This window comes from Populus nigra, chromosome 19 (genome assembly GCF_951802175.1).
Source record: "Populus nigra chromosome 19, ddPopNigr1.1, whole genome shotgun sequence".
In the NCBI taxonomy this organism is placed as follows: Eukaryota; Viridiplantae; Streptophyta; class Magnoliopsida; order Malpighiales; family Salicaceae; genus Populus; species Populus nigra.
In genome coordinates this window covers 5,926,028-5,950,659 of record NC_084870.1, presented here as the reverse complement: position 1 = coordinate 5,950,659, position 24,632 = coordinate 5,926,028, and the positions used below count along the sequence as shown (strand labels likewise).

The window sequence follows — 24,632 nt, the reverse complement described above, 5'->3', positions numbered from 1 at the left end:
CCCCACGTAAGACTTATGCGATTTTCACGCAAGACTATTTTCCGTTTATAACGTTACCTTGACACTCCACGGATTAACTCCCTCTCATTAAGAAAGCCCCTTAAATGGAAGTGGAATTCAATGACAATTACGAAATCTCAATACTGCCCTCCAAAGCGCCACCTCACAACCCCAATTTATCCTCTGTCAACCGGTCATTGACTTCTTTTTAACCGATCATTAATTTAGGAGCATGTTTGTTTTTATGTATTTAAAATATTTTAAAAAAATTTAGATTTTTTTTATTTTTTTACTTTAAATTAATATTTTTTTAATGTTTTTAGATTATTTTGATATATTGATATCAAAAATAATTTTAAAAAAATAAAAAAATATAATATTTTTATATATTTCTGAATAAAAAATATTTTAAAAAATAACTATATCTCTACTCTTTTACATGTTTTGAGAGCTACCTTTTGTTCGTATGTTTTCTGGCATCAGGAAGATTCTTGATTTTTAACTGTGAATTAAAAAGTTGTTGTGTGATTAATAAAAATAAATTGAGAATTATAATTAATTAAAAATTAAATTGATAAATTGAGAGGTACGTGTAGATTAAATTGATGTTTGATCTTGTGTTGATTTTTTTTATTTAATATTATCCGTCAATGTTTTTTTTTAAGAAAAGTACTAATTTAATACATTGAAACAAGATCATAATTCCTTTTTTTTAATTAACCATTCTGAATATATATATATATATATATTTGATAAAAAAACAAAATCAATTAGAAAAAGTAAAAAAATGGATGATTTGAAATAAAGGTGAAAAAGATATCTTTCTAATTAATTAAAACACATCTATCTTATTAATGAGCTTTCTTGTTTTTTTTTATATATAAAAATACATTTTTTAAACAACAACTTATAAGAATGATAAAAGCAAATTGTAATAGAAAAGATTATAAGAATAACACACCTATCACACATTGTTGCAGAGGATTTTATGGAATTTTTTTTTATTTAATTATAAAATAATAAACATGAACATGAACATGAACATGAACATGAAAGTCAACGAATAAAATTTAACAAAAAAAAAGACATGAAAGTTGACAAAAAAAATGATTGCTAATATTGAAAAAAGAATGCCATATTCTTATTAAAAAAAAGTGATTGATATTTAATAAAATAATATCATTAATATATATTTAATTAATTTTTTAAGAATTTTAATTAAATCTATAGAAAAACATTATCATATAATGCTTAACGAAAAGAGATTAGACACTTGAGATTGAATGTGCCAATGTGCCTAGCTCTTAACAAAAAAAAAGAAAAAAAAGGCCATGGGCACATCCTTGAATATCCTTTTATTTTTTTAAAAAAACAAACAACATGTTATATACTAGTAAGATTTTAGCCACATTAGAAGTCTAGAAAATACAATTTAGATCTCATGTAATTAAAAACTTATTTTCAATTTTTTTTCCATCTAAAAACACTCAAGAAACACCTTGTAAAACCTCAACAACTCCATATCTAACCTTAAATAAGTTTTTAATCAAATAAAAAAACTAAAAAATTCATTTTAAATAAAAAAAATTCTTGAATCCCAATTTACTTCTTTAGACAAAATAAGGGATAAAAAACATCTCAATGATACTTTTCTCATTAAATGAAATACATTGTCAACAAAATCATTTTTTTTTTGTTATTAAAATTTGGATAACTAACAACTTTCTCTCATGCACCTCTTTTTTTTTTATCGACTTTCTTTCTCACTCTTAACCTCAAGGATTAAAACATGAATAAAATAAAGTTATGGATCAAAACTAACAATTCTAAAACAAAAGGAACCAAAGGAGGAGTCAACATAAAAAACATGGATTAAAATACATTTTTTCCCACAAAATTGAGTAAAGCTATTTTTTTATGGTTTTCAATTTGGTCTTTTTTTTTCTGATTATAAATGCTATAAATTTAAATAATATCTTATTAAATTGATATCTAATCAATTTTTGAATTCTATTCAAAACTTTTATATCTCAAGAATATGCAAATAGATTAAAAAAAATCAAAAAACACAAAAATTGAGTGATCAAAATTAAAAAAAGCACTACTATAATCAATAATGAAGCGTGAAAGTATGCATAACGCAAACATATATAGTAAAACCACCGGCTATTTTTTTTTAAAAAAAACTACAATTATAATTATAACAAAAGGCCAATTACTGGGCCTCATTTTAGCCCATATTCAATGCCCTGAAAAATTGCGTATAGCAAGAACCCAATGAGGTTATATGCAATTTCTTCTTAATTTAAAGAAAATGCTTAAATTAATTAGAGACATGTTTTAAAATAAAACAGAGTTAAGAGATTAATTATCTATTTACCCTTTATTCTAACTCTTCTATTCTCAGATAAAAAAAAATATAATTTTCTTTAATAACATAATTAGACGAGTCAAATCATGCAAGATGTCGAGGTTTGTACCCCATACGGGCACTCATGAACTATACAAAGAAAGGAACAAAAACGCACAAACCTCAAGTGGTAATGCCGCCTGTGGCCATCAAAAGAAAAGGCAAAAATATCATAACTCGTTCATGGAGAAAAAAACTAAAATATATACTCGTACTTGTCATAATAACAAGTGCCTCCTTCCTAACACGTAGCTATCAGGTGTTAATACAGGGATGCACGACATTAACGTAAGATAATATTGGATGGGAGGAAGAAGAGATCAGTGGTTGTTTTGGACGGTAGGGATGGGAAATTTCGACCAAATTTCATTACTTGTTGAGAATCTGACCAATCAAATGGCGTTAGTTTATGCATGCTCTTGTTCTTGTTTTACTTCATCAGCACTCTCGAAGACAGGTGAAAAAACCACAGCCATCTGATTGTTCTTGGGGAGGCCTTGAAAATTCCAGGAAGGTTCTAAACTTTCCTGGGTACGGATACTGCTGCTCCCTTTTTTAATATAAGACTTGGAAGATTAAACATTAAGTGATTTGGAAGGATTTAATTTACTTGTGTTAAGAAACTAACTGGTTCGATGTATTTATTGTTTCAGTTCATTAATTCTTCGAAATTTAGTATCCTAGTACGACGTCCATATTAATTCATTAAATGAGCTAATTATTTATACATAGTACATGTGCTTTTGCGAACATATATGTCTCAATTTTAACATAGTGGATGATTAAATTCTAGAAAGCAATGCAATTGGATGATAACAAGCACATGATATCCTCTCATGTTCGATCCATTCTTCAAATCTTAGCAATAATTTTGAAATAATTAAATGGTTTCAATTAGGAGAGAGGATAAGAGGCAGTTAATTTGTTGTTGTGACTTGTATTTGCATTAAATACTCTTTTTTTTAATTAACAAAGAGACTATTTATATTAATGGATCATGTTCTATATATATTGTATGTACTAAAATTAACTTAATTGTATTTCGAGTACTCATGGGATATTTATAATCAAAACTTAAAACTCAAATACTATAATTTAATATATAATTATTAGCTTAATATACATGTATTTTTAAAAAACTTCAAGTTTATTTATTTATTTATTTCAGGTTAAATTCAGGGATTAGATTGGATTCGGATCGAACAGACCAATATTCAACTTAAAATCTGCCCTTTTGCTTTCAAATTCTACCAAAAACTATCGATTTTTTTTTTTACCATGGATATACTTTGAATTCGGGGAAAACTGTGAGTGTAATATAAAAAAACATGAGATAAGAAGAGAAGATGAAGAAATATTTGATTCAAACCCTTATTTTGGGATTTCTCATCACCTAATGAGCTTATTGATTAAATTTCACCATCATTTGAGTCTCCACGCACTCTATATATCTGTCCATAAGATTCCACGCTGCAGTTGACGTGTCTGTTTGTAAAACACATGTCTTTACTTTGTTCACCCATGTTTTGTTTTAGGTTCTTCTAACCTTAATTAGATATGGGTCAAACCGGTTCCAGGAGTTTTCCGACTTGTTCTTTCGAGTTTTGGTCTTGGTACTGGGTATCTTTCTAGGTCTACTAATTTGTTTGTTTTTTACTTGGCCTTTTTTACTGGCTTCTAGGGTTTTCAAAAAAAGTTCTTTTCAGTTTCGAGACTTGATTTTTGCTAACTCTACTTCTACAATATCGCCTGACTTTGAGTTTCTTTCTGGTTAAACAAATTCCTAAATCTTAGATTTTACGGCTGAGATTTATTCTTTGCATGCCTGTTGTTTTATCACCTTTTTCTATATCATTTGCTGTCTGCGTTACACCATGCATGTATTGGCTATAACACTTGTGATGTTCTTCCAAACATAGCATTAGACAAGAGGTACCACGTGCTAGTTTACACCATGCATGTAAGACTGTTTATTGGGAATGATAAATTTTGGGGGAGCTGGGTTGGATTAAGTGAAGGGATGGGTAGGGCCGGTAGGGGAGATGATGGATGGCTTATTATCCCTCTAATTATTTGGCTAACTGGAAGGATAAGAGTCAATCTATCCAAAGCAAAAGCATTGAAAATTATGAAAAGATGGAAGGATAGAAATCAATCTACCTAATTCGAGTAAATTAGGAAGGATAATTTGAGGGATCTCTCCAATCCCTTCTTGATCTTTTATCTTTCTAATTACCAGATGAAAGACGCATCCTGTCCCCTTTTGTCAATTCCTAACTTAACTGTTCAAACTCGGGCTGAGAGTTGACATACATGTTGTGACTGAGTTTGAGTGAGATGTTAGAATATATGCATTCGCTGGTGACTGTTAAATCATTAGTTAGTTTAACAGTAGCAATATCAATTGCTTCATTCAGACTACACGCTACAAGATCTTCACTGTGCATGCAGTTCTAAATTCAACAGGTTTGCAATAAAGCAAAGCAACATTTCTACTGTAGCTTTGGCCTACCCAACGTGGTCAAGGAATTTCTTCTCCTTACTGCTCTCTTTTCTCTCTCTTAGTTCTCTTAAGAGAGAAAAACCATGGCCGTCGACGTCAATGAAAGAATCACCTCACTTTTCACTTCTCTTTTTTTTCTTCTTCCTTTTTACCAAATCTTGATCTAGTTCCATATATATATGGTTCTGGATCTGGTTTTGTTTTTAGTTTTTTTTATCGGTATATATAATCTGATTTATATTTTCTCTGAACAAATGGTTTGCTATTAAATTAAATCTTATGATTTAGAAGAGATTAATAACGATCATATAAAAAACTGAAGTTTTCCATCAATGGAGTCTGATGTTGTAACCCGGTTCCTTCAGAAGTTGATGACCACTTGAGATTGTTCCGCGTATATAAGCTGCAACAACATTCTTCTTTTAGAAAGCTCTTGATAGAGAAGATTAGAGAATTCTATTTAATTTTCATAAGGGCGTGGCCAGGAAATCTTTTTACTGAGGCCAAGATTATAAGAGATTTTCTAGAGGACCATAACTTAATTAATTTTAATAGTTTTTATTCTAGAATTTAAAACTGTTTGGTTTTTTTTTTTTCCCCAAAGACCCAGGCCCTGTCAGCTCCCTGCGTACATAGATGGATTAATAGTAACCTGAAAGTTCATGTTTTCATATTAATATTATTGTTGGTTGTTTTATTTAATTCTTTTTAATTGGTAAGCTGTAATTATCATTGAATTTTAAAAATAGCAATGTATTTTATATTTTGTGTGTTTAATGAAATTACTATATTCAATAATATATTATTTTTTCATGATTCATATAAAATATAAAAGAACCAGTTGGCTTATTATTATACTTGAAACTGTAATAATAGTTGTTTTTTAAAGTGTTTTACACATATAAATATATTAAAATAATATTTTTTTATTTTTAAAAATTATTTTTAATATCCACGTATCAAAACAATCTAAAAATGTAAAAAATAATTAATTTTAAATAAAAAAATTAATTTTTTTATAAAACTATATTTGGAAGGCAATTAGAAAGGTGTACTAATCCTGTTATATATACAGCTATGGATGCAATTCCATTCCTATCCTTGCACTCTGTCTGATAGCTAGTAATGTATAACACATAACATGTGAAACCTCAGTATATAGTCCCAGGAGGGCAACACCTAGACAATTTCATTAGCAAGTACGTGGACTCCCATGCAAGAATGGCAACAAGCGGGGGAAAATTCCAGGAAGCTACACTAATTATAAAGAAACTGCACTCTCGGGTCTTTCTGCCTCAGAAACATTTAGCTTCTCTTGTCCTATATATATATATATATATATAACCTCCTCTTTATGATATCAGCCCAGGAATTAAAGCTAAAGGTAGCAGGGATCGCTTGGATTTTCACGTAGAAGTGAAAACAAACTAGGTGTATACTGGGGTGGTAGCTATACAATATTTTACCATAATATGGACCAGTACCACTCACAGGTTCATCAACAGGTCTCATCAGAATTGGAAAATGGAGATGTTAACTATAAGGAAGGCTTGAACAGCAATAACATTAAGGGGGGTTTTGTCAATGGGAAGACACCACAGAATGTTTCATCTTCAATTATTCGAAAGAAATCCGATCCAATGCTTGTTTCATCAAATGTTCGGTTTGAAATGCTTGGCTATTTCTTGACCAATCTTCAAGAAGTGCTTCTTGGAACTAAGCTGGCTGTTCTCTTCCCAGCCATTCCTCTAGCAATTGCTGCTGACTATTATAAGTTCGGAAGAGTAAGTTGATTAGTTTCTTTTCGGAAGAATCATGGAACCTTTTTTTTGGTTACACAACCATGTCATTGATTTTTCTTTGTATATTTACAATTGATTTTGTTACATTTAGCAACTCCTGTATATATATTTAATTACCAAATTAAATTAAGAAGATGATCATAGATATGGATTAAATAAATATATTATGATATTTCTTGTTGTTTATCTTTTTAATTTGCATTATTCTGCCACACGTAGTCTTGGATATTTGCTTTGAGCTTGCTTGGACTCACCCCACTAGCAGAACGTGTCAGCTTCCTCACTGAGTAAGTCTGTAACTAAGCATAGTCATATAATTTTATACGCTTACTTGTGGAATATTTTATCCATTGATTGTTCTGATACTAATCTTTATTTTCAACTTTTGTTGTTCTTGCTGTTATTAATCCCAGACAAATTGCATACTTCACTGGTCCAACAGGTAATTTAAATTTGCCCACAGATTACTTCTAATTCTGGTTTTACACCATCATTTGAAAATTGAAGATGATTCGATCATTTGCAGTTGGAGGACTCCTTAATGCAACATGTGGCAATGCAACCGAGCTGATAATAGCAATTCTTGCTCTTTACCAGAACAAAATACATGTCTTGAAGTATTCTCTTTTGGGTTCCATTTTGTCAAATCTCCTTCTAGTTCTTGGGACTTCCCTCCTATGCGGAGGCTTAGCCAACCTAAAAAAGGAACAGAAATACGATAGAGTAAGACACACACTCAAAATTCAAGAACAAATCCAATTATTTTTACAACTTGGGTAAGTAATTATTATATACGATCTAATACATTTCATAATATTTTTTTCTTCTTTTTTTGGCTTTAACAGAAGCAGGCTGATGTGAACTCATTACTTTTATTACTGGGGTTGTTGTGCCACATGTTGCCACTGATGTTCAGATATGCCATAGGGGAAGGAACTGCCACTGCCTTCTCTACCCTTGAGTTGTCCAGAGTGAGCAGCATTATTATGCTTATAGCATATGTTGCTTATATCTTCTTCCAGCTTAAAACTCACAGGCAACTGTTTGATGCTCAAGAGGTGATTAATTAACTCTAGATGCAAAAAAGTTTTAAGATAAAAACTATATGAGGCTCATTATAATTGCAGCACTTAAAAATGTGTTATTCAATGAGATCAGTATTCTATTAGGTCAGAAGGAAATAATTATAATCCAAAGTTGATATTAATGCATAGAACTTACTGGTTCAAGTTGAATGACAGGAAGATGACGAGGAGGAAGAAAAGGCAGTGATAGGATTTTGGAGTGCATTTACTTGGTTGGCTGGCATGACAATTATCATAGCTTTGTTATCTGAGTATGTTGTGGGCACAATTGAGGTACATTACACTTGAGAATTTCTAAAATATTATTTGTTAGCAATATTAAAGCATCTTCTAATATGCGGATTTCAAATTTTAATGTATCTCAATCAGGCTGCATCAGATTCTTGGGGCATTTCTGTCAGTTTCCTCAGCATAATTTTGCTGCCAATAGTGGGGAATGCTGCAGAACATGCTGGATCGGTCATATTTGCTTTCAAGAACAAGCTGGTATGATATGTTAGACCATGACAGTAGTCTTACTCCTATATTTTGTTGCCTGCTAAGTTTCAATAACACCAATTATCTGGATGTTATGCAGGACATATCTTTAGGTGTTGCTCTAGGTTCTGCCACTCAAATTTCAATGTTTGTGGTAAGATTAAAAAATCCCAGGCAAACAAAATCCTTTGCCAAATTAACCTTGGAAAGAAATCATGATAACTTCTTCTTTTTTTTCTCCTTTTTTTGTGGGCTTCAGGTCCCTTTATGTGTTGTTGTTGCGTGGACAATGAACATCCATATGGACCTTGATTTCAGTCTCCTTGAAACCGGTTCTCTTGCTTTCACAATAATTATCACGGCCTTCACTTTACAGGTTTTGTCATCTGATATTTTCTTAATTACCAGTGTTGAGGCATGTTATATTGGCTATTAATTATTTAGTTGGTTTGTAAATTCTCTTATGGTAGTATTTTAATTACTTACAGGATGGAACTTCACACTACATGAAAGGACTACTTCTTTTCCTTTGCTACATTGTGATTGCTGCATGCTTTTTTGTTCACAAAATCCCTCAGAGTAAGTTCCTAGCTAGCGAAAATCTATGTTATAGAATGATCCAAGTTTCTTCATTCATTGACTGATCACCGCTAATGTTTCCTACAACTCTGATTTAGATCAAATCTCGCAAGGCAAACCATTCAATGGACTCTTTGCAGCTTAGCTGCATTTACATGCGGGGCTTGATCCCCAGCAAAGAATGGTCCACAGATCAATTTATGTTCTTCAATTCATCTGTGAACCACCTGCATTGGCATTCTGGTAAGAGAGGATGGTGTGGTATACGAGAGCTTTCGAGTTACAAGGCCATCAAAAGTTGAGACTGGTTTTTTCGGATTTAGAAGGGAGCTCTGGAGAAGAAACAGAACTTCTCATGGAACAAGTTTGTTTATAGCTCTGTCTTTATGTCTTCCTAATAATGTTTTGGTACTGAGTTGAAGTACAAAGCAGTGTCAAAATGCATATAGTTTTTTACCTAGTAGCTGTGATTTTCCATGTATTTGATTTAAATCACTGTATCATGTTGCTTACGAGAATAATCTGTCTTCACTTCTTGCAATGTAATAATCAAGTTAATAAAGAAAACAACTTTGAATATCAGAGTAATTGTGCCTCAAAAAACTCAAGTTATTTTTTAATCGGGGAAGAGGAAGAGAAATGGTGTTATAAAATCATTTTGGCATTAAATTAATTATAATATAATTTTTATAATATTTTTAAACTTTTTGTTAAACGAGTTCACGTGCGGCTGACTCAGTATAAGTGTTATCTATACAGTATATAATTTTTAAGAATACAGGGGCAAAAGTATTATGAGAGGGAATAATTTTCTCAAAATTTAACTATCATGGCTATCTCTGGCTTTGTCCGACTCTTGTCTCTAGTTCTGTCCCGTATTCTATTAATTAATTAACGAGACACTCTAGGAATTAAAATTCAAGTGGCTGGCATAAACTTGGCAGGACAGCTTGACTGTTTACTCATGGAATAAATTGATGCTGCACCCCAAGTTGCACATAAATAACTGCAATATCAGGGTTGACAATAGATTAGTGGATTGATTACTCATATGTCATGATTCATGCATCCAACTGTATCTGCATTTTGCTTGGAGTAAACTAGCATTACAAGTTTTTGGATGCAGATTCCCTATACACTGACAGAATTAGCACCCTTTTCGTTGTTTATGGAGTATGAACCCGGTCTGGTTTTGTACCATTCAGTTCTTCATGCAAATCCAAAGCTCATGAATCTTAAGCTTGTTGTAGCTTTCATTTGGGACATCCAGTTAAAGTGTAGTAGAAACATCTTGGGAAATTGTGGACAAGAAAGTAAGATGACTGTTTCTTTCGTTTCTCTCATTCTTCTAATCCCTTGCCAGAGAAGGCATGAGATTAGACATGTTATGTGCACTAAGTAACCCAGACCGATGGGCCTGCCTGATATTTTTTTAATGTATCTCAGCTTTATGCCCAGCCTAAATTCAGGATGACTAGCAGCTCAACCATCAAATCAAACTCCAATTCTTCCGGACCTGGTGACAGAGATTCAAGGTGTTTCATGTGTTGTTGAAAATTAATTGAGGGAAAAAAATAGTAAGCTGCATCAATCAAGAAGATGGGGTCCTGAAACCGTTCATGTCTGAGTACCAAATATAGTGCCAGGGCTACCTTAACCATGTGTGGACAAACTTGGAAATAATACTATAAGCTCTTATTGCAACCACAATGCCAGCATATTAACGGCCAAAGGTCACAATCTGCCGGCAAGCAAGGCGGTCTAGAAGCATTGACGCCGCAACTATTTGCCACTCGCCATGTGATCTTGATTGATTTAGAACATAAAGTATTCTTGACATGAAAAGGAAGCTATTTAAATAATGATTTTGCTTTTCTTGATTTTGAGTAGCAATATATTATAAACCAATTATTGAGTCTTAATGGGCAAGCTTGAAACCTTGCCAGATATCCTCCCTCAAAAGAATAGGACAACTTGTTTGATTCGGATTAGGTGTCAGGCCCTTCTAAAACACTGTTAGAGGGTCATTAACTACCATGCGGGAGGACACAAGAAATCCTTTATTTATAGATGCTGCAAGGTTCTAAAATCTGAGCTAACTATACAATATCAAATGGCAGCTGAGGAATCCAATAATGGAGCTGAAGCTGCTGCTGCTGATTGTGTTGCCATCATTTTTGGGGTCACCGGGCTTGTTGGGAGAGAAATAGCCAGAAGGCTAATCTCAAAAAACAAATGGAAGGTTTATGGCGTGGCTAGAAGGTATGAGAGTTTTCCTATCCTAAGTCCCAACTACCATTTCATCTCATGTGACTTGCTAAACCCTCAAGAGACAGAAAACAAGCTCTCTATGGTGCAAGATGTGACTCATATGTTTTGGGTCACTTGGACAGGCGAATTTCCTCTAGATAGCAGAGAATGCTGTGAACAGAACGAGGCCATGGTGTCCAATGCCTTGAATGTCATCCTCGCCAAATCTAAGGCGTTGAAGCATGTTTCACTCCAAACAGGAATGAAGCATTATTTATCATTGAGAGGTCCTTTTGATGTGAAACAAGTCTCTATCTACGATGAAAAATGCCCAAGAACAAGTGAAGGTTATAACTTCTATTATGTTCTCGAGGACTTGCTCAAGAAGAGACTAGCTGGTAAAGTGGCATGGTCTGTGCTAAGGCCTGGTTTGTTGACGGGGAGCTCCAACACGGCTTTGTATAACATCATGGGTTGTTTAGCTATCTATGGTGCTATTTGCAAACATCTGAACCTCCCTTTTGTGTTTGGAGGGACTAGGGAGTGTTGGGAGGAAGTGTTCATTGATGGTTCTGATGCTCGGCTAGTAGCTGAACAACACATTTGGGCAGCTACCGATGATGGAATATCTTCCACAGACGGCCAAGCTTTCAACGCAATCAATGGCCCAAGTTTCACATGGAAGGAGATCTGGCCGGTCCTCGGAAAGAAGTTTGGAGCAGAAGTGCCTGAAGAAATGTTTTCAAACGACTTTTGGTTTGCAAAAGCAATGAGTGACAAGAAGGAGGCCTGGCAAGAAATTGTAGTGAAGGAAGGCCTGGTACACACAGAGATGGAAGATTTGGCTAACTGGGAATTCTTGGATATCTTGTTCCGCTTTCCGATGAAAATGCTAGGAACCCGAGAGAAAGCTGACCGATTGGGTTTTACGATGAGATGCAAGACATTGGAATCAATCTTGTATTGGGTTGATTCCATGAGAGAGGAGAAGATGATCCCTTGACTTGACTTCATTTGGGTTGAACAATGGACGAGAGAATGTGGTGCGCCGCTAGTTGGCTCTCTCAGCAAATAAAAATTATAGTCCCTTTATAAGTACTGTTTGGCTGACTGAATTAAATAGTTCTCTCTTATGAACATGAAATATATCGATAATACCATATGATATGAGTTGATTAAATGATGCAGATGTCCACCTGTTTTTACTCATTTTGCATGCCTTAGAGTACTTAAGAGCCAGCTGCAATAATATAGATGCCATTGTTCATTTCTCATGTTCAATCCCACATTCCCACTCTTGCGGAGCAAGCAGGGGGGTGCGCTGGCTGGCTTGGCTTCTCCATGTTTTAGGGACATAGAGCATTCTGCGTAGAAGTACCATGTACGGCTGTTTTATTTTGTACATGACATCTACGTATATATATATCTTGTCATAGTTCTCTATTTTTAGAGAAAAATTTGTTCAAAGTAAGACAGCCGCTGCCCGTTTCTATGGCTAGTTTGAACTCGGTTTTGTGAAACACGAAGAATGATTTCCATATCTTCTTATATGTCATTCCACATTTATTGTTTCCACATCACCTAGCTGAGAAGTGATAATACCCCGCAGATTCCACGCAATAGGGTAGACGTGGTAGAACCAGATCCACCATCCCGGAATACTCTGAAAAGGGGCAGACAGTAACCATAAAAGGTGGCTGAAAGGAAACAGGTACACCGTGCACTTTTCATGGATATGGGAATTAATCCCAAATCCTTCAACTTCCTTTCCCCTCGTGTATGCGAAGTCAAATTATTTCCCAGTCCCTTAACTATCTGTCCTTTCTACCGTGTAACTGTGCTTCACTTTGGAGGTGTTATGTGATTGGTCTTTCCGAAAATATATTTATATATGTAAAAGTATCTGGTCTTGAGGAGAAATCAAAAGTTGTTTATCTTATCGAGGAAAAGAGGCAAATTATATATCCACGAAACAAAATAGAATATGATACAAATATGTGGTCTTGAGCAAAGTACATAACAAACCTCATCAAATGAACATTGAATTGCAAATTTTTTCATCAACTGCTCTTTCCGAAAGAAGCTGCTGCTTCTTCAGCACAATGACAGTCACCTGGGCCATTGCATAGGATAATGGAGAGTACATTGCTGCTTTCTCTCTGTAGAAAACAGTTCTCCCAATTGAAACTATTGGCTGTACAGTGGAAGCATTACTGACCCCGAGAAACATGCATGAAGAATATAGTGCTCCCATAATCACAAATAAAGCTTGAGCTGAGTCCCTATCAAAAGTATCAGCATGGTGTGATTTAATAGCATTCTGAGAGTCTCAAGTCTCAACAGAAGGGAAATGAGACATCTTAAGCGCTATGATGTCAAATAACTAAACAAATAAAAGAACAGCACTAGTCCTCTTGTTTTTTTCGGCCTTCTCTTTTCTTTCCAATTCTCTCTTATGGTATCGAGATAGAAGTATTAACCATTAATGTCCAAGTTATCTAGAATTACAGCTACGGTTTTGTATCCAAAAACCCAAGTTATTTTTTCCAAAAAGCATGCTAAAAATATTAAAAAATGAGCTGATATTTCATATGTGTCAGGGGTTTAAATTTTAGCACAAGAAAGATTGACATTAGCCAAGAATATTTTCTGTAGTTTCGAGCTGACTTGACATTTTGTTTCAATATGGCAAAGCAGTAATCAAAAGGACTAAAAAGGGTAGAGGAAGGTATTCATAATAATAGAACAAATAAAAAAAAAAAATAATAGAACAAATAAGATAAACACATAACTGAGTTGATCACAACAATGCATATCCATATGAAAGCGACAGAAAAAGATTACACTATAAGGACGGGAATTTACCTTTTTGAACCAATATCCCAGAATACCGAGCCTAATAGCAATTGAGCTAATACAGTAAAAAATAGCCTCACACCATTGTATTGTGGACTTCTCCAGTATACAAGATTTTGTTTCCAAAGGCAAATAAAAAACTGAGCCTGCGAGCCTTGAGCATATGTTGAGGCAAACTTCAAGGGTTCTGAACCAGCAGGCGGATTACTGAAATGGATAATTGAAGCTTCCACCTCCCTGAGGCAATAAAACAAAAAATGGTTCACTAATGCAAATTAACGCTCTGATCTGTAGATAAACAAGAGAGTATTTTGCAAGATCTTGCTGGTGTTTAAACAAGACCTCAATTGGGAAACCTGTATTGATTAGATTCTCTGTATAATTCAGCAAAATCTTCACCGATTTTCTCTTCAATAGTAGGTGTAGTAGCCACAAGCATCCAAGTTGCTGGGTTGTAGCCATCGGGACATTAGGACTACAGAATCATCATGGTTACCTCAATATGAAGAAATGAATAAAGAATATCTGCAGCTGACATGGGAATGCCAAATGATGATTACTTCTTCTCCTTTTTCTCTTCAAACAACAGAGCATGTGGTATCAAGTATAATGATAAAGTTAAAGCAGGAAGGCATAAGCGTAACTGACTGAAGCTTTGCTCCAAGTAGCAAGCTAAAGAAAGCTAAGCCATGGCCCTTGAATTCATGCTAGTAAAAAAAAGAGGACTCTTTAGAAGAAATCATGGGCTGAAAGGGTTATCTTGATTTTCATTAGAAGTATTCTTCTTTCAACAACAATTAATGAACCATATAATCAGAAATATAACGTTACATGCATAGAAAATCTAACGCAGACTGTTTGTCATGAATCTCTCTGGCATTTTCTAGAACTTTGAAAAGATAATAGTGAGAGTTTGGACCTTATCTTTTCAATTTTCTTTTCTTTTTAAATAAGAAAAAAAACGTATTCTTTCCTTTCCTTTTTAATAAAAACTATAATTATTAAACTTACCCTGATTTTGTGGATTCGTGGGTTGTATTTTTTAAAAAAATCAACTTAAATTGATTTATTTTCACTTGGTTAATCAAGTGAATTAAAACCTATTTAATTTTTTAAAAAAAAATTAATAACTTTGTTTTGATCCATTAAATAAACCTGTCATGACCTGAGCTTTAAGTTAAGTCATGAATTGAAAATCACATCATTATTCATGAGAGAGACCACGTTTAATTCATTGTTGTAATTGAAAGGTGAACATGCATGTAAAAAGATCTTCCCATATCATAATAATTTTAAGAAAAGACAGAAAGGGAGAAATCCATCTCACATCCACACCAATCATAGAGCTAGCAGCTAACTGATGTTTGGACGCTACTTCCACTTGACTTAACTTAAATGAATATAATTCTTTTTATTTATAAAAAGATATACATATTGTGAAATTCAACTTGAAATTAACCTAAAATATATTGTATAAATATATTTATAGAATATTTAAATATTTCTAATGCAATATATATATATAGCAAGCACGCAGGGGGCGATAGAGCAACGAAGAGCTGCTTAAATACTGCTAATTCTAAACTTAGACAGGATAATGCAATCCTTCAACCTCCCAGTACCAATTTACAACAACAATCTAGCTCCTCAAAAAGCTGACAAGCATTCTCTCTTTAGAAACACAAGAGAACAAACGCACCGTTTCCCTACTTTGCTTCTCGCGGCCAAACATGACCTGGATCTCAAAGAGGAAGAAGATAAAGGAGTGGCGGCTGTGCCTCTGCCGGAGGGGCTACTGAGGGAGGCGATGCCCCGTCACGTGGCGGTGATAATGGATGGCAATGCGAGGTGGGCCAGGCAGCGTGGGTTTATAGCATTATCCGCTGGGCATGAAGCTGGTGCACGGTCACTTAGGGAGCTTGTGGATTTGTGTTGTGACTGGGGGGTTAGAGTTCTCACTGTTTTTGCCTTCTCTTATGATAATTGGATTAGGCCTAAGGTCAGTAGCCTTCCCTCTCTCTTCCTTTCTTTTGGTTAGTATTTTAGTAGCGATGGAGCTCACAAATTCTTAAAGTAAAAGACTTAAACTAATTCACTTCCATGTTTCTTTACTTTAATTGTGATTGGAGTGTGTAACATAGTGCAGGTGGAGGTTGATTTCTTGATGAGTTTATTTGAAAGGATGTTGAAGTCCGAGTTGGATAATTTTATCAGGTAGCAATCTATCTGCTAGAATTCTTTCTCTTACCTCCGATCCAGTGTCTTCATTTTTTTGTGTAGTTTTCTTTCTTTGCATAAACATGGGGAATTGCTGTAAAACTCAAGTGATCTTGGTATGCAATGGCAATTAGAGTAGATTCTTTGGCTAATTTTAATCACTTCTGATCAGAAACCACGTAAGATGAGATTAGTCGTTTGGAGACCAAAATAGAGGAGGACTAAAATTGCTGGAAAATCCCTATCAAATTTGTTGGTTTCAGAAAGTCCAAAACATTTGCGTGTGAGACTTTTATCAAGCTTGATTCGTGGGAATATCCCTTTTCTAAATTACTTCCGTCTACACTTTCTACAATGTTTTGCTAAAAAAACATGCTTCTCTTGTATATAAAATGCTCTTGGGCGTGTCTGTGTGAGCCTTTATATATATGATCAAACCAGCATGTTTTAATGCTAACCTGATCCTAGATCTTTTCTGGTTGTCGATAGTTTACTTGATTTGTGCGAGCGCAGTGTAATGAATGTTTACAAATTTGAACATCAAAATGTTAGAGAAGTCATCACATGGTAACCAGTGGAAAATTATTTATCATGTATGGCATCAGTGCATCACTGCAATACAATCGTGGCTATTTGAAAATATACAAACATTAAAATGTATGCAGTAGTATGATTTATTGCCATCGCTTTTATTGGTCCTGATGCTTCTTATGCTACTCGCAGGCAGGGCGCTCGAGTCTCTACAATTGGAGACTCGTCCAGGCTCTCGGAGTCTCTGAAGAAACTGATAAGTGACGTAGAGGAGAAGACGAAAGACAACTCCAGACTTCATCTTATCGTGGCAGTCAGCTATAGTGGGAAATATGATGTTACACAGGCATGCAAAAGCATTGCTCAAAAGGTAAAGGATGGTACTGTTCAACTAGAAGACATCGATGAAAGCCTACTTGAACAGGAATTGGAAACAAATTGTGCCGAGTATCCATGCCCTGATTTATTGATACGAACCAGTGGAGAACTTAGAATCAGCAATTTCTTACTGTGGCAGCTGGCCTACACTGAACTCTTCTTCGCAGAAGCACTCTGGCCTGATTTTGGAAAAGCTGAGTTTATAGAGGCCTTAACTTCCTACCAGCAAAGACAGAGACGCTATGGTGGACGACGTTCATAACTGCATGCTATTTGAATTTCAAGAATTATTGACACAAATTAATGCCTTCTGTGTCAGGCGAAGCTCTGTTGGCAATTTATTTAGCCTCGGCTCTGAAGCCCAGTGTTCGAGGATAGCTAGTCGAGTATGCACCTGGTCAGAGACGTGTGTGTAAATAGCAGAGCAAGGGTATTCCTTGTATTCAATGCCCTTATATGATTCAGGGCACTGTATACCATACTCATTGATATAATAGAAAACTTTATTTCAGACTTCTTCCTATCTAAAGCTCGACGACTTCAAACTCTGTTATTATAAAACCATGATTTTGTCTTTGAAATTCCTAACATTAAGTATTTCCATCTTTTTGCAGGTTAATTTTGCAGCATTTCTATATTTCTTTTTCTTTACTATTGATCTGGTTTGATTTGAATGAGTTTTAGTTAGGTTATTCGAATTAGTTAGATCAACCAAATATAAACTTACTATCGTTTATAATATAATATAAACACTGATACTATTTCCATTTCATCAATTTTCTTCTATCAATTCTCTTCTACGATTCCTTCTCATCTACTAACAAGGACGACGGATGATCATTTCAAATTTAATTTCTCCATATCCAGATTATTACAACACTCATACTGATAAGAATTTTCCTTCCCTGGCCTAGAATTAAATCTCCACCATGCCAATTTATTTAAAAAAAAAAAAGAAATTGAATCGATTGAGCAAGAATAGGTAATGTTTGCAGGAGAAGATGATTGGTCGAAGTCATTTATGGGCAGCAAGATCTGGGAGGTTTAATTGAGCTACAATGGAAAATGTCGTTTTGTGTTAAGTGGAATGTTAGGATACTGGCATGCAAACCCGACAAGACAAAAGGCAAGGAATAAGATAAAATGAGAAATGAGACACACAAGAATTTACGTGGTTCACCCAATTGGGCTACGTCCACAGGCAAGTATAGAAGGATTTTACTAAGTAATGTGGGAATTACAACCTCTCTCAAATAATAGGAGAACAACTAAGAATCTCTCTATTTTTAGGAGAAAACACCTCACTTACTCTCTTACAAATACCTCACAATTTTGTGGGATTACTCTCTCTTCACTCTACTCTTCTCTTCTCTATCTTGGTGTGCATTTAGGCTTGAATGCATTGCCTATTTATAGGCAAGAGTGAGGGTATAATGGTCATAAATTTAGGAGGAATATATGCCTAACAACTCATCCTCCACTCATACTCCACCAATTATACCAACTCATCCTCCACTCACACTCCACCAATTACAACTCATCTCCCACTCAAATCCCATCAATTATGCCAACTAATGTAAAATGGCTTTACATTCTCCCACTTGAAGACTTTGATGATTTAATCAAGTCTTCACACTTGATTATCTGTGATTCTTCTTCTATCCTTTCTATACTTGCCATCTTCATGCTGCTTACGTTTCTGCTAGGCCATAAGAGGATCTACACCATATATACTTATCAGTGTTGACCGGTTTAGTCAAAGCATCTGCTGGGTTTTCCTTTGTGTGAACCTTCTGAAAATCCACACTTCCATCTTCCACCACTTCGCGAACAAAGTGATATTGAACATCTATGTGTTTTGTTCTTGAATGAAATGCTGGATTCCTTGCAATATGCAAGGCACTTTGACTATCACAATACAAAAGAATCTTCTCTTGTTTGTGCCCGAGCTCCTCCATAAGTTTCTTCATCCATATTGCTTCTTTACAAGCTTGTGTAGCTGCCATGTATTCAGCTTCTGTTGTGGACAATGCTACAACAGTCTGAAGTTTAGAGACCCAGCTCACAGCTCCTCCTGCAATTATGAACACATAGCCTGTAGTGGATTTTCTTTTCTCAAGGTCACCAGCAAAATCTGAGTCAACATAACCTCTGACAGTAAATTCTGATCCTCCATAACATAATGCAGCATTTGAGGTACCTTTGATGTATCTCAAGATCCTCTTAATAGTATTCCAATGCTCTCTACCAGGATTTGCCATGTATCGACTAGCTGCTCCCACTGCTTGTGCAATGTCTGGTCTTGTACATATCATGGCAAACATTAAACTTCCCACTGCTGATGCATACGGTACTCGAGACATCTCCATCCTCTCTGCTTCATTGCTAGGAGACATACTTGAGGATAATTTGAAGTTAACAGGAAGTGGGGTGGAAATTGGCTTACAATCTTGCATGTTGAAGCGTCGCAAGATCTTCTTCAAATAATTCTTCTGAGAAAGCCAAATCTTCCTCTTACTTCTGTCTCGGTGAATTTGCATCCCTAGAATCTTGTTTGCTGGTCCCAAGTCCTTCATATCAAACTCCCTAGCCAACTGTGCCTTCAATTCTTGGACTCGATCTTTGTTGGGGCCTATCACCAACATGTCATCCACGTACAACAACAAAATGATGAAATCTTCTTCAAACCTCTTGTAATACGTACAATGGTCTGAATTGAGGCTGTTGTACCCAAGGCTAATTATGAAGGAATCAAATCTCTTGTACCAACACCTCGGCGCCTGTTTGAGACCGTATAGAGATTTGTTCAACCTGCAAACCAAGTTCTCCTTGCCTGTTTCAGCAAAACCCTCTGGGTGGAGCATATAAATTTCTTCTTCAAGTTCTCCATGAAGAAATGCAGTTTTCACATCTAACTGCTCTAAGTAAAGATCAAATATAGCACACATTGCCAAGACTACTCTGATTGTAGTAAGTCGTACCACCGGAGAAAATATCTCATTGAAGTCTATTCCTTCTTTCTGAGCATATCCTTTCACTACCAATCTTGCACGATACCGCTCCACTTGATCATTGCCATCACGCTTTATCTTGTAAACCCATTTGTTGCCAATGGCCTTTCTTCCTTGTGGTAGCGGAACAAGATCCCAAGTGTTATTCTTGTGTAGAGCTTCAATCTCCTCTTGCATTGCTGTCATCCACATAGATACATCTGTACTTTTGATAGCCTCATGGAAAGTTGAAGGCTCTCCATCCTCTGTTAGAAGACAGTATGCAATGTTACTCTCAGTAACATATTCTGAGTGCCAAGTCGGTGGCCTTCTTTCACGAGTCGACCGCCGAACTTCAGGAGTTTCAGTCTCTATTTGTTATTGCTCTTCATGCTCTGGTACAACTTCAGAAGAAGCATGATTCTGAGTATTTTCCACATGGACTGCTGTAGTCTCCTTTAGAATGCTATTATGTTCTTCCATTTGCATTTTACCTTCTGCAAATATGACATCTCTGCTGATGACTACCTTGTGGGCAGTGGGATCCCACAAGCGATACCCCTTCACTCCATCAGCATATCCCAAGAATACACATTTTCTGGATTTTGAATCCAGATTGCTAACTTCTTGTGTATTGTACATCACGTACACAGGACTTCCAAATATATGCAATCGAGAATAATCAGCTGGCTTCCCAGTCCACATCTCCATCGGTGTCTTCAGCTCAATTGCAGTTGATGGAGATCGATTTATCACATAACAGGCGGTATTGACTGCTTCTGCCCAAAATGACTTTTCTAGACCTGCAGCCTTCAACATTGCTCTTGTTCTTTCTAATAGAGTTCTGTTCATCCGCTCTGCCACTCCATTTTGTTGTGGAGTGTATGCCGTTGTGAACTGCCTTTTGATACCTTCATGTTGACAGAAGTTATCAAATTCATCACTGGTATATTCTCCTCCATTGTCAGTCCTCAAACACTTGATCTTCTTTTCAGATTCAAGTTCCACCCGCGCTTTGAAAGTTTTAAAGACTGCGAACACATCTGCCTTCCTTCTAATTGGATACACCCAACATCTCCTGGAGAAGTCATCTATGAATGATACAAAGTATCTTGCTCCTCCCAAGGATACAACCGGTGCTTGCCAAACATCAGAGTGAATCAGGTCTAAGATGCATTTGCTCTTAGTTGTTGATGTGCCAAACTTCAACCTGTGCTGTTTACTTGTAACACAGTGCTCACAAAAAGGTAAAGTAACCTTTGTAAGCCCAGGGAGTAACTTCTGATCAGAGAGAACCTTTAAACCTTTCTCTGACATGTGGCCTAGTTTTTGATGCCACATCATCGTCTTCTCTTCTGCAGGACTGGCTGATGCGATTGACGCTTGTGCCCCATGATGTGTTTCTCCCATTAATACAAACATGTTTGCAACTGTCTTTCTCGCCTTTAAAACCACCAGCGCTCCTTTGACAATTTTCATTATTCCATTGTCTGTTCGGATCTTACAGCCAAGACTATCAAATTGTCCTACAGAAAAAAGATTCTTCTTCAAGTCTTTCACATGCCGCACTCCTGAAATAGTACGAATTAAGCCATCATACATCTTCAATTTGATGGTGCCAATGCCAGCAATCTCCAAAGCATGATTATCACCCATGAACACTTTGCCTCCAGAGATGGGTTCATATGTATGGAACCAATCTCGATTAGGAGTCATATGCCATGTTGCTCCTGAATCCATTAGCCAGACCTCAGTGAGCTCTTCTCTATCTGTAGAGACTGTCGCTGCTTCACTATATAAAACCTCTCCATCTTCTGAGGTGCTTGCGACACATCCTTGAGGTTTTGATGACTCTGCAGTATTCTCTATACCCCTTTTAAACCAACAATCCTTTTTGAAGTGCCCTTTTCTGCCACAGTTGTAGCATTTCACAGTCTTCTTACTTCTTGATTTGGACCTCCCTTGCCTTTGACTCCCACTAGAGCCACGCTCCGTTGATCTCCCTCTTGACACCAACAATGCCTCTGCTTGGTTTGAACTATTTCTGTCTCCTTTATTTTTGCGCCTATTTTCTTCTTCCAAGATGGCGGCTGCAACATCATCAAAGACTAAATAGTCTGTGAGGATATTATTGGTCAAGTTGATAATGAGCTGATCATACGAATCTGGAAGACTTTGAAGTAGAAGCTCTGCACGTTCACTTTCCTCTATTTGTTGACCCAACGTAGTGAGTTGTGAAAATAGAGTCCTTATTGCATTGATGTGGTCAGTCACCGTCGTGGTTTCTGCCATTCGAAGGGTATAAAGTCTCCGCTTTAAGAAAATCTTATTGTGCAAAGACTTGGACTCATATAGCTTTGTTAGAGTCTCCCATATCTCCTTAGCTGTTTTCTTCTCCGCCACACTTGATAATACTTCATCGGCTAATGCTAAATGTATGTTAGCAATAGCATTGCCATCCATCTCATTCCATTTTGCATTATCAGTGATCTCCGCGGGTCAATCCCCAATTGCTGCCAAGCAATTGTCTTTCCTTAAGATTGCCTTGATTCTCATTTTCCAGAGTGAGAAATTGCTCCCATTAAACCTTTCAATCTCGTACTTTGCTGCCATTTTATTCACCGTGATCTATTCAGCTATCACCGTTTCACAGAACTGTAACGTATACAGAAATAGTATCGTGTGAATAATACTTCACTAAGTAAGTTCCCAGGAAAGATTGGAGGGGTCACAAACGGTCCCGCTTAAAACCCAATCTCCTTAGACAGAACTTCCTAGACTGTATTTAATCACCGCACTGACTTTCTATATACGCCAACAGTAACTTATGTGAACAGTACCGTATGGGTGAATAGTGCCGTAGACGTGAATAGTAACTGTATACACGAATAACTTTTGTGTATTAACAACACCAACCAAGAAGGCTCTGATACCACTGTTAGGATACTGGCATGCAAACCCGACAAGACAAAAGGCAAGGAATAAGATAAAATGAGAAATGAGACACACAAGAATTTACGTGGTTCACCCAATTGGGCTACGTCCACAGGCAAGTATAGAAGGATTTTACTAAGTAATGTGGGAATTACAACCTCTCTCAAATAATAGGAGAACAACTAAGAATCTCTCTATTATTAGGAGAAAACACCTCACTTACTCTCTTACAAATACCTCACAATTTTGTGGGATTACTCTCTCTTCACTCTACTCTTCTCTTCTCTATCTTGGTGTGCATTTAGGCTTGAATGCATTGCCTATTTATAGGCAAGAGTGAGGGTATAATGGTCATAAATTTAGGAGGAATATATGCCTAACAACTCATCCTCCACTCATACTCCACCAATTATACCAACTCATCCTCCACTCACACTCCACCAATTACAACTCATCTCCCACTCAAATCCCATCAATTATGCCAACTAATGTAAAATGGCTTTACATGGAAAACATGAGATTTCCTAGCCCTAAAAAAAGGGAAATGCGAGTTCGCTAATTATTATTATGAAAAAAGAAAGGAAGACAGGTAGGGGGGAGGATGATCAAATGAAGATTATTTTTAATGTTTATTATTATTATGAATTGTTCAAAAGAATTTCTCCCTGTGTTGATTTTGATTGATCTTCCTGGTGATTACAGATGGGTGGTGTTTGAATTTTGTTATTACGGTGTGGAAAATATGGAGATGGAGAAACTCGGATTTCTGGTAATGGAGTTCAAGGATGGTGGGGTTCAACAAGTCTTCCAAATTTATATAATTTTTAAATAGATCTTCAGGAAATCTTTCCAAAATCAGCTAAAGTTTAAGAGTTTGTTTAAGTGTAGGGTTGTAGTTATTTTTTAAATTATTTTTTATATTAAAATAATATTTATTTTATTTTTTAAAAATTATTTTTGATATTAATATATTAAAATAATTTAAAATATAAAAAAATAATTTAAAATATAAATTAACCCGTAGTTCTAGGCTGTGTTTGATTGCAGGAAAGTGAATTCCTGGAATTCACTTTCCTTGTTTTCCCATGTTTGGCAACAACATGGAAAACTAGTCAACGGAAACTTAATTCCAATCAACAAAAAAAATACAACTTCAACAAAGGAAAGTGTTTTCCTTTTGATAAGAACCGGAAAACACTTTCCTTTTCTTTCATTGTACATATTTTTTTGCCACAATTATTATTTTATTTTGCTATATTTGTAGATGTACTTGTTTTATTCTTTTTTATTAATTCATGATTAGTATTTAATTATATTTGTTACATATGGATAAATTTGAAAAAAAAACTTATTTTAAGCTTTTAAAATTGAAAAAAAATATAGTAATAGGTTTTACTTAAAAAAATATTTCGCAAGCTTATTTCTATATAATATGATATGACATATATAGTTATATTTTATAAAATAAGCTATGTATGAATATATATTATAATGAAAAAAAATTCATCATTATTTGCTGATTATATCAAATTTGATCCTCAAACTTTTGATTGCTATATATAATTTGTTTTGAATATTTATTTTTCAATTTCATATCTTAAAATTTAATTTTTATATTAA

The 24,632-nt window shown here is 35.3% G+C and overlaps 3 protein-coding genes and 1 long non-coding RNA gene across 4 annotated transcripts; 3 read left to right on the top strand and 1 right to left on the bottom strand.

Moving 5' to 3' along the window:
- Nucleotides 1-6,217: 6,217 nt before the first annotated feature.
- LOC133679232 (vacuolar cation/proton exchanger 3-like) lies at nucleotides 6,218-9,438 on the top strand. Its single transcript, XM_062101770.1, has 11 exons — nucleotides 6,218-6,697; nucleotides 6,935-7,002; nucleotides 7,129-7,157; nucleotides 7,242-7,438; nucleotides 7,561-7,773; nucleotides 7,957-8,073; nucleotides 8,170-8,286; nucleotides 8,378-8,431; nucleotides 8,537-8,653; nucleotides 8,766-8,856; nucleotides 8,955-9,438. Exons 1-11 carry the CDS (start codon nucleotides 6,386-6,388, stop codon nucleotides 8,999-9,001), a joined length of 1,362 nt encoding a protein of 453 aa, XP_061957754.1. The 5' UTR covers nucleotides 6,218-6,385; the 3' UTR covers nucleotides 9,002-9,438.
- Nucleotides 9,439-10,813: 1,375 nt separating this feature from the next.
- LOC133680517 ((S)-8-oxocitronellyl enol synthase CYC2-like) lies at nucleotides 10,814-12,286 on the top strand. Its single transcript, XM_062103517.1, has one exon. It carries the CDS (start codon nucleotides 10,970-10,972, stop codon nucleotides 12,107-12,109), a length of 1,140 nt encoding a protein of 379 aa, XP_061959501.1. The 5' UTR covers nucleotides 10,814-10,969; the 3' UTR covers nucleotides 12,110-12,286.
- A 747-nt stretch (nucleotides 12,287-13,033) lies between these two features.
- Nucleotides 13,034-14,824, bottom strand: LOC133679432 (uncharacterized). The gene is made up of 2 exons (XR_009836165.1): nucleotides 13,972-14,824; nucleotides 13,034-13,388 (listed from the first exon to the last, which is right to left on the bottom strand). It is a non-coding gene; the product is annotated as an uncharacterized LOC133679432 (long non-coding RNA).
- A 662-nt stretch (nucleotides 14,825-15,486) lies between these two features.
- LOC133679233 (dehydrodolichyl diphosphate synthase 2-like) lies at nucleotides 15,487-17,603 on the top strand. The gene is made up of 3 exons (XM_062101771.1): nucleotides 15,487-15,961; nucleotides 16,109-16,176; nucleotides 16,903-17,603. Exons 1-3 carry the CDS (start codon nucleotides 15,560-15,562, stop codon nucleotides 17,348-17,350), a joined length of 918 nt encoding a protein of 305 aa, XP_061957755.1. The 5' UTR covers nucleotides 15,487-15,559; the 3' UTR covers nucleotides 17,351-17,603.
- Nucleotides 17,604-24,632: the final 7,029 nt, after the last annotated feature.

Coding starts and splice junctions, on each gene's coding strand:
- LOC133679232 (XM_062101770.1), top strand. CDS start 6,386: ATGGACCAGTACCACTCACAGGTTCATCAACAGGTCTCATCAGAATTG. Junction 7,003..7,128: donor CGTGTCAGCTTCCTCACTGA/GTAAGTCTGTAA, acceptor TATTAATCCCAG/ACAAATTGCATACTTCACTG. Junction 8,857..8,954: donor TGTTCACAAAATCCCTCAGA/GTAAGTTCCTAG, acceptor ACTCTGATTTAG/ATCAAATCTCGCAAGGCAAA.
- LOC133680517 (XM_062103517.1), top strand. CDS start 10,970: ATGGCAGCTGAGGAATCCAATAATGGAGCTGAAGCTGCTGCTGCTGAT.
- LOC133679233 (XM_062101771.1), top strand. CDS start 15,560: ATGCAATCCTTCAACCTCCCAGTACCAATTTACAACAACAATCTAGCT. Junction 15,962..16,108: donor ATAATTGGATTAGGCCTAAG/GTCAGTAGCCTT, acceptor AACATAGTGCAG/GTGGAGGTTGATTTCTTGAT. Junction 16,177..16,902: donor GAGTTGGATAATTTTATCAG/GTAGCAATCTAT, acceptor TGCTACTCGCAG/GCAGGGCGCTCGAGTCTCTA.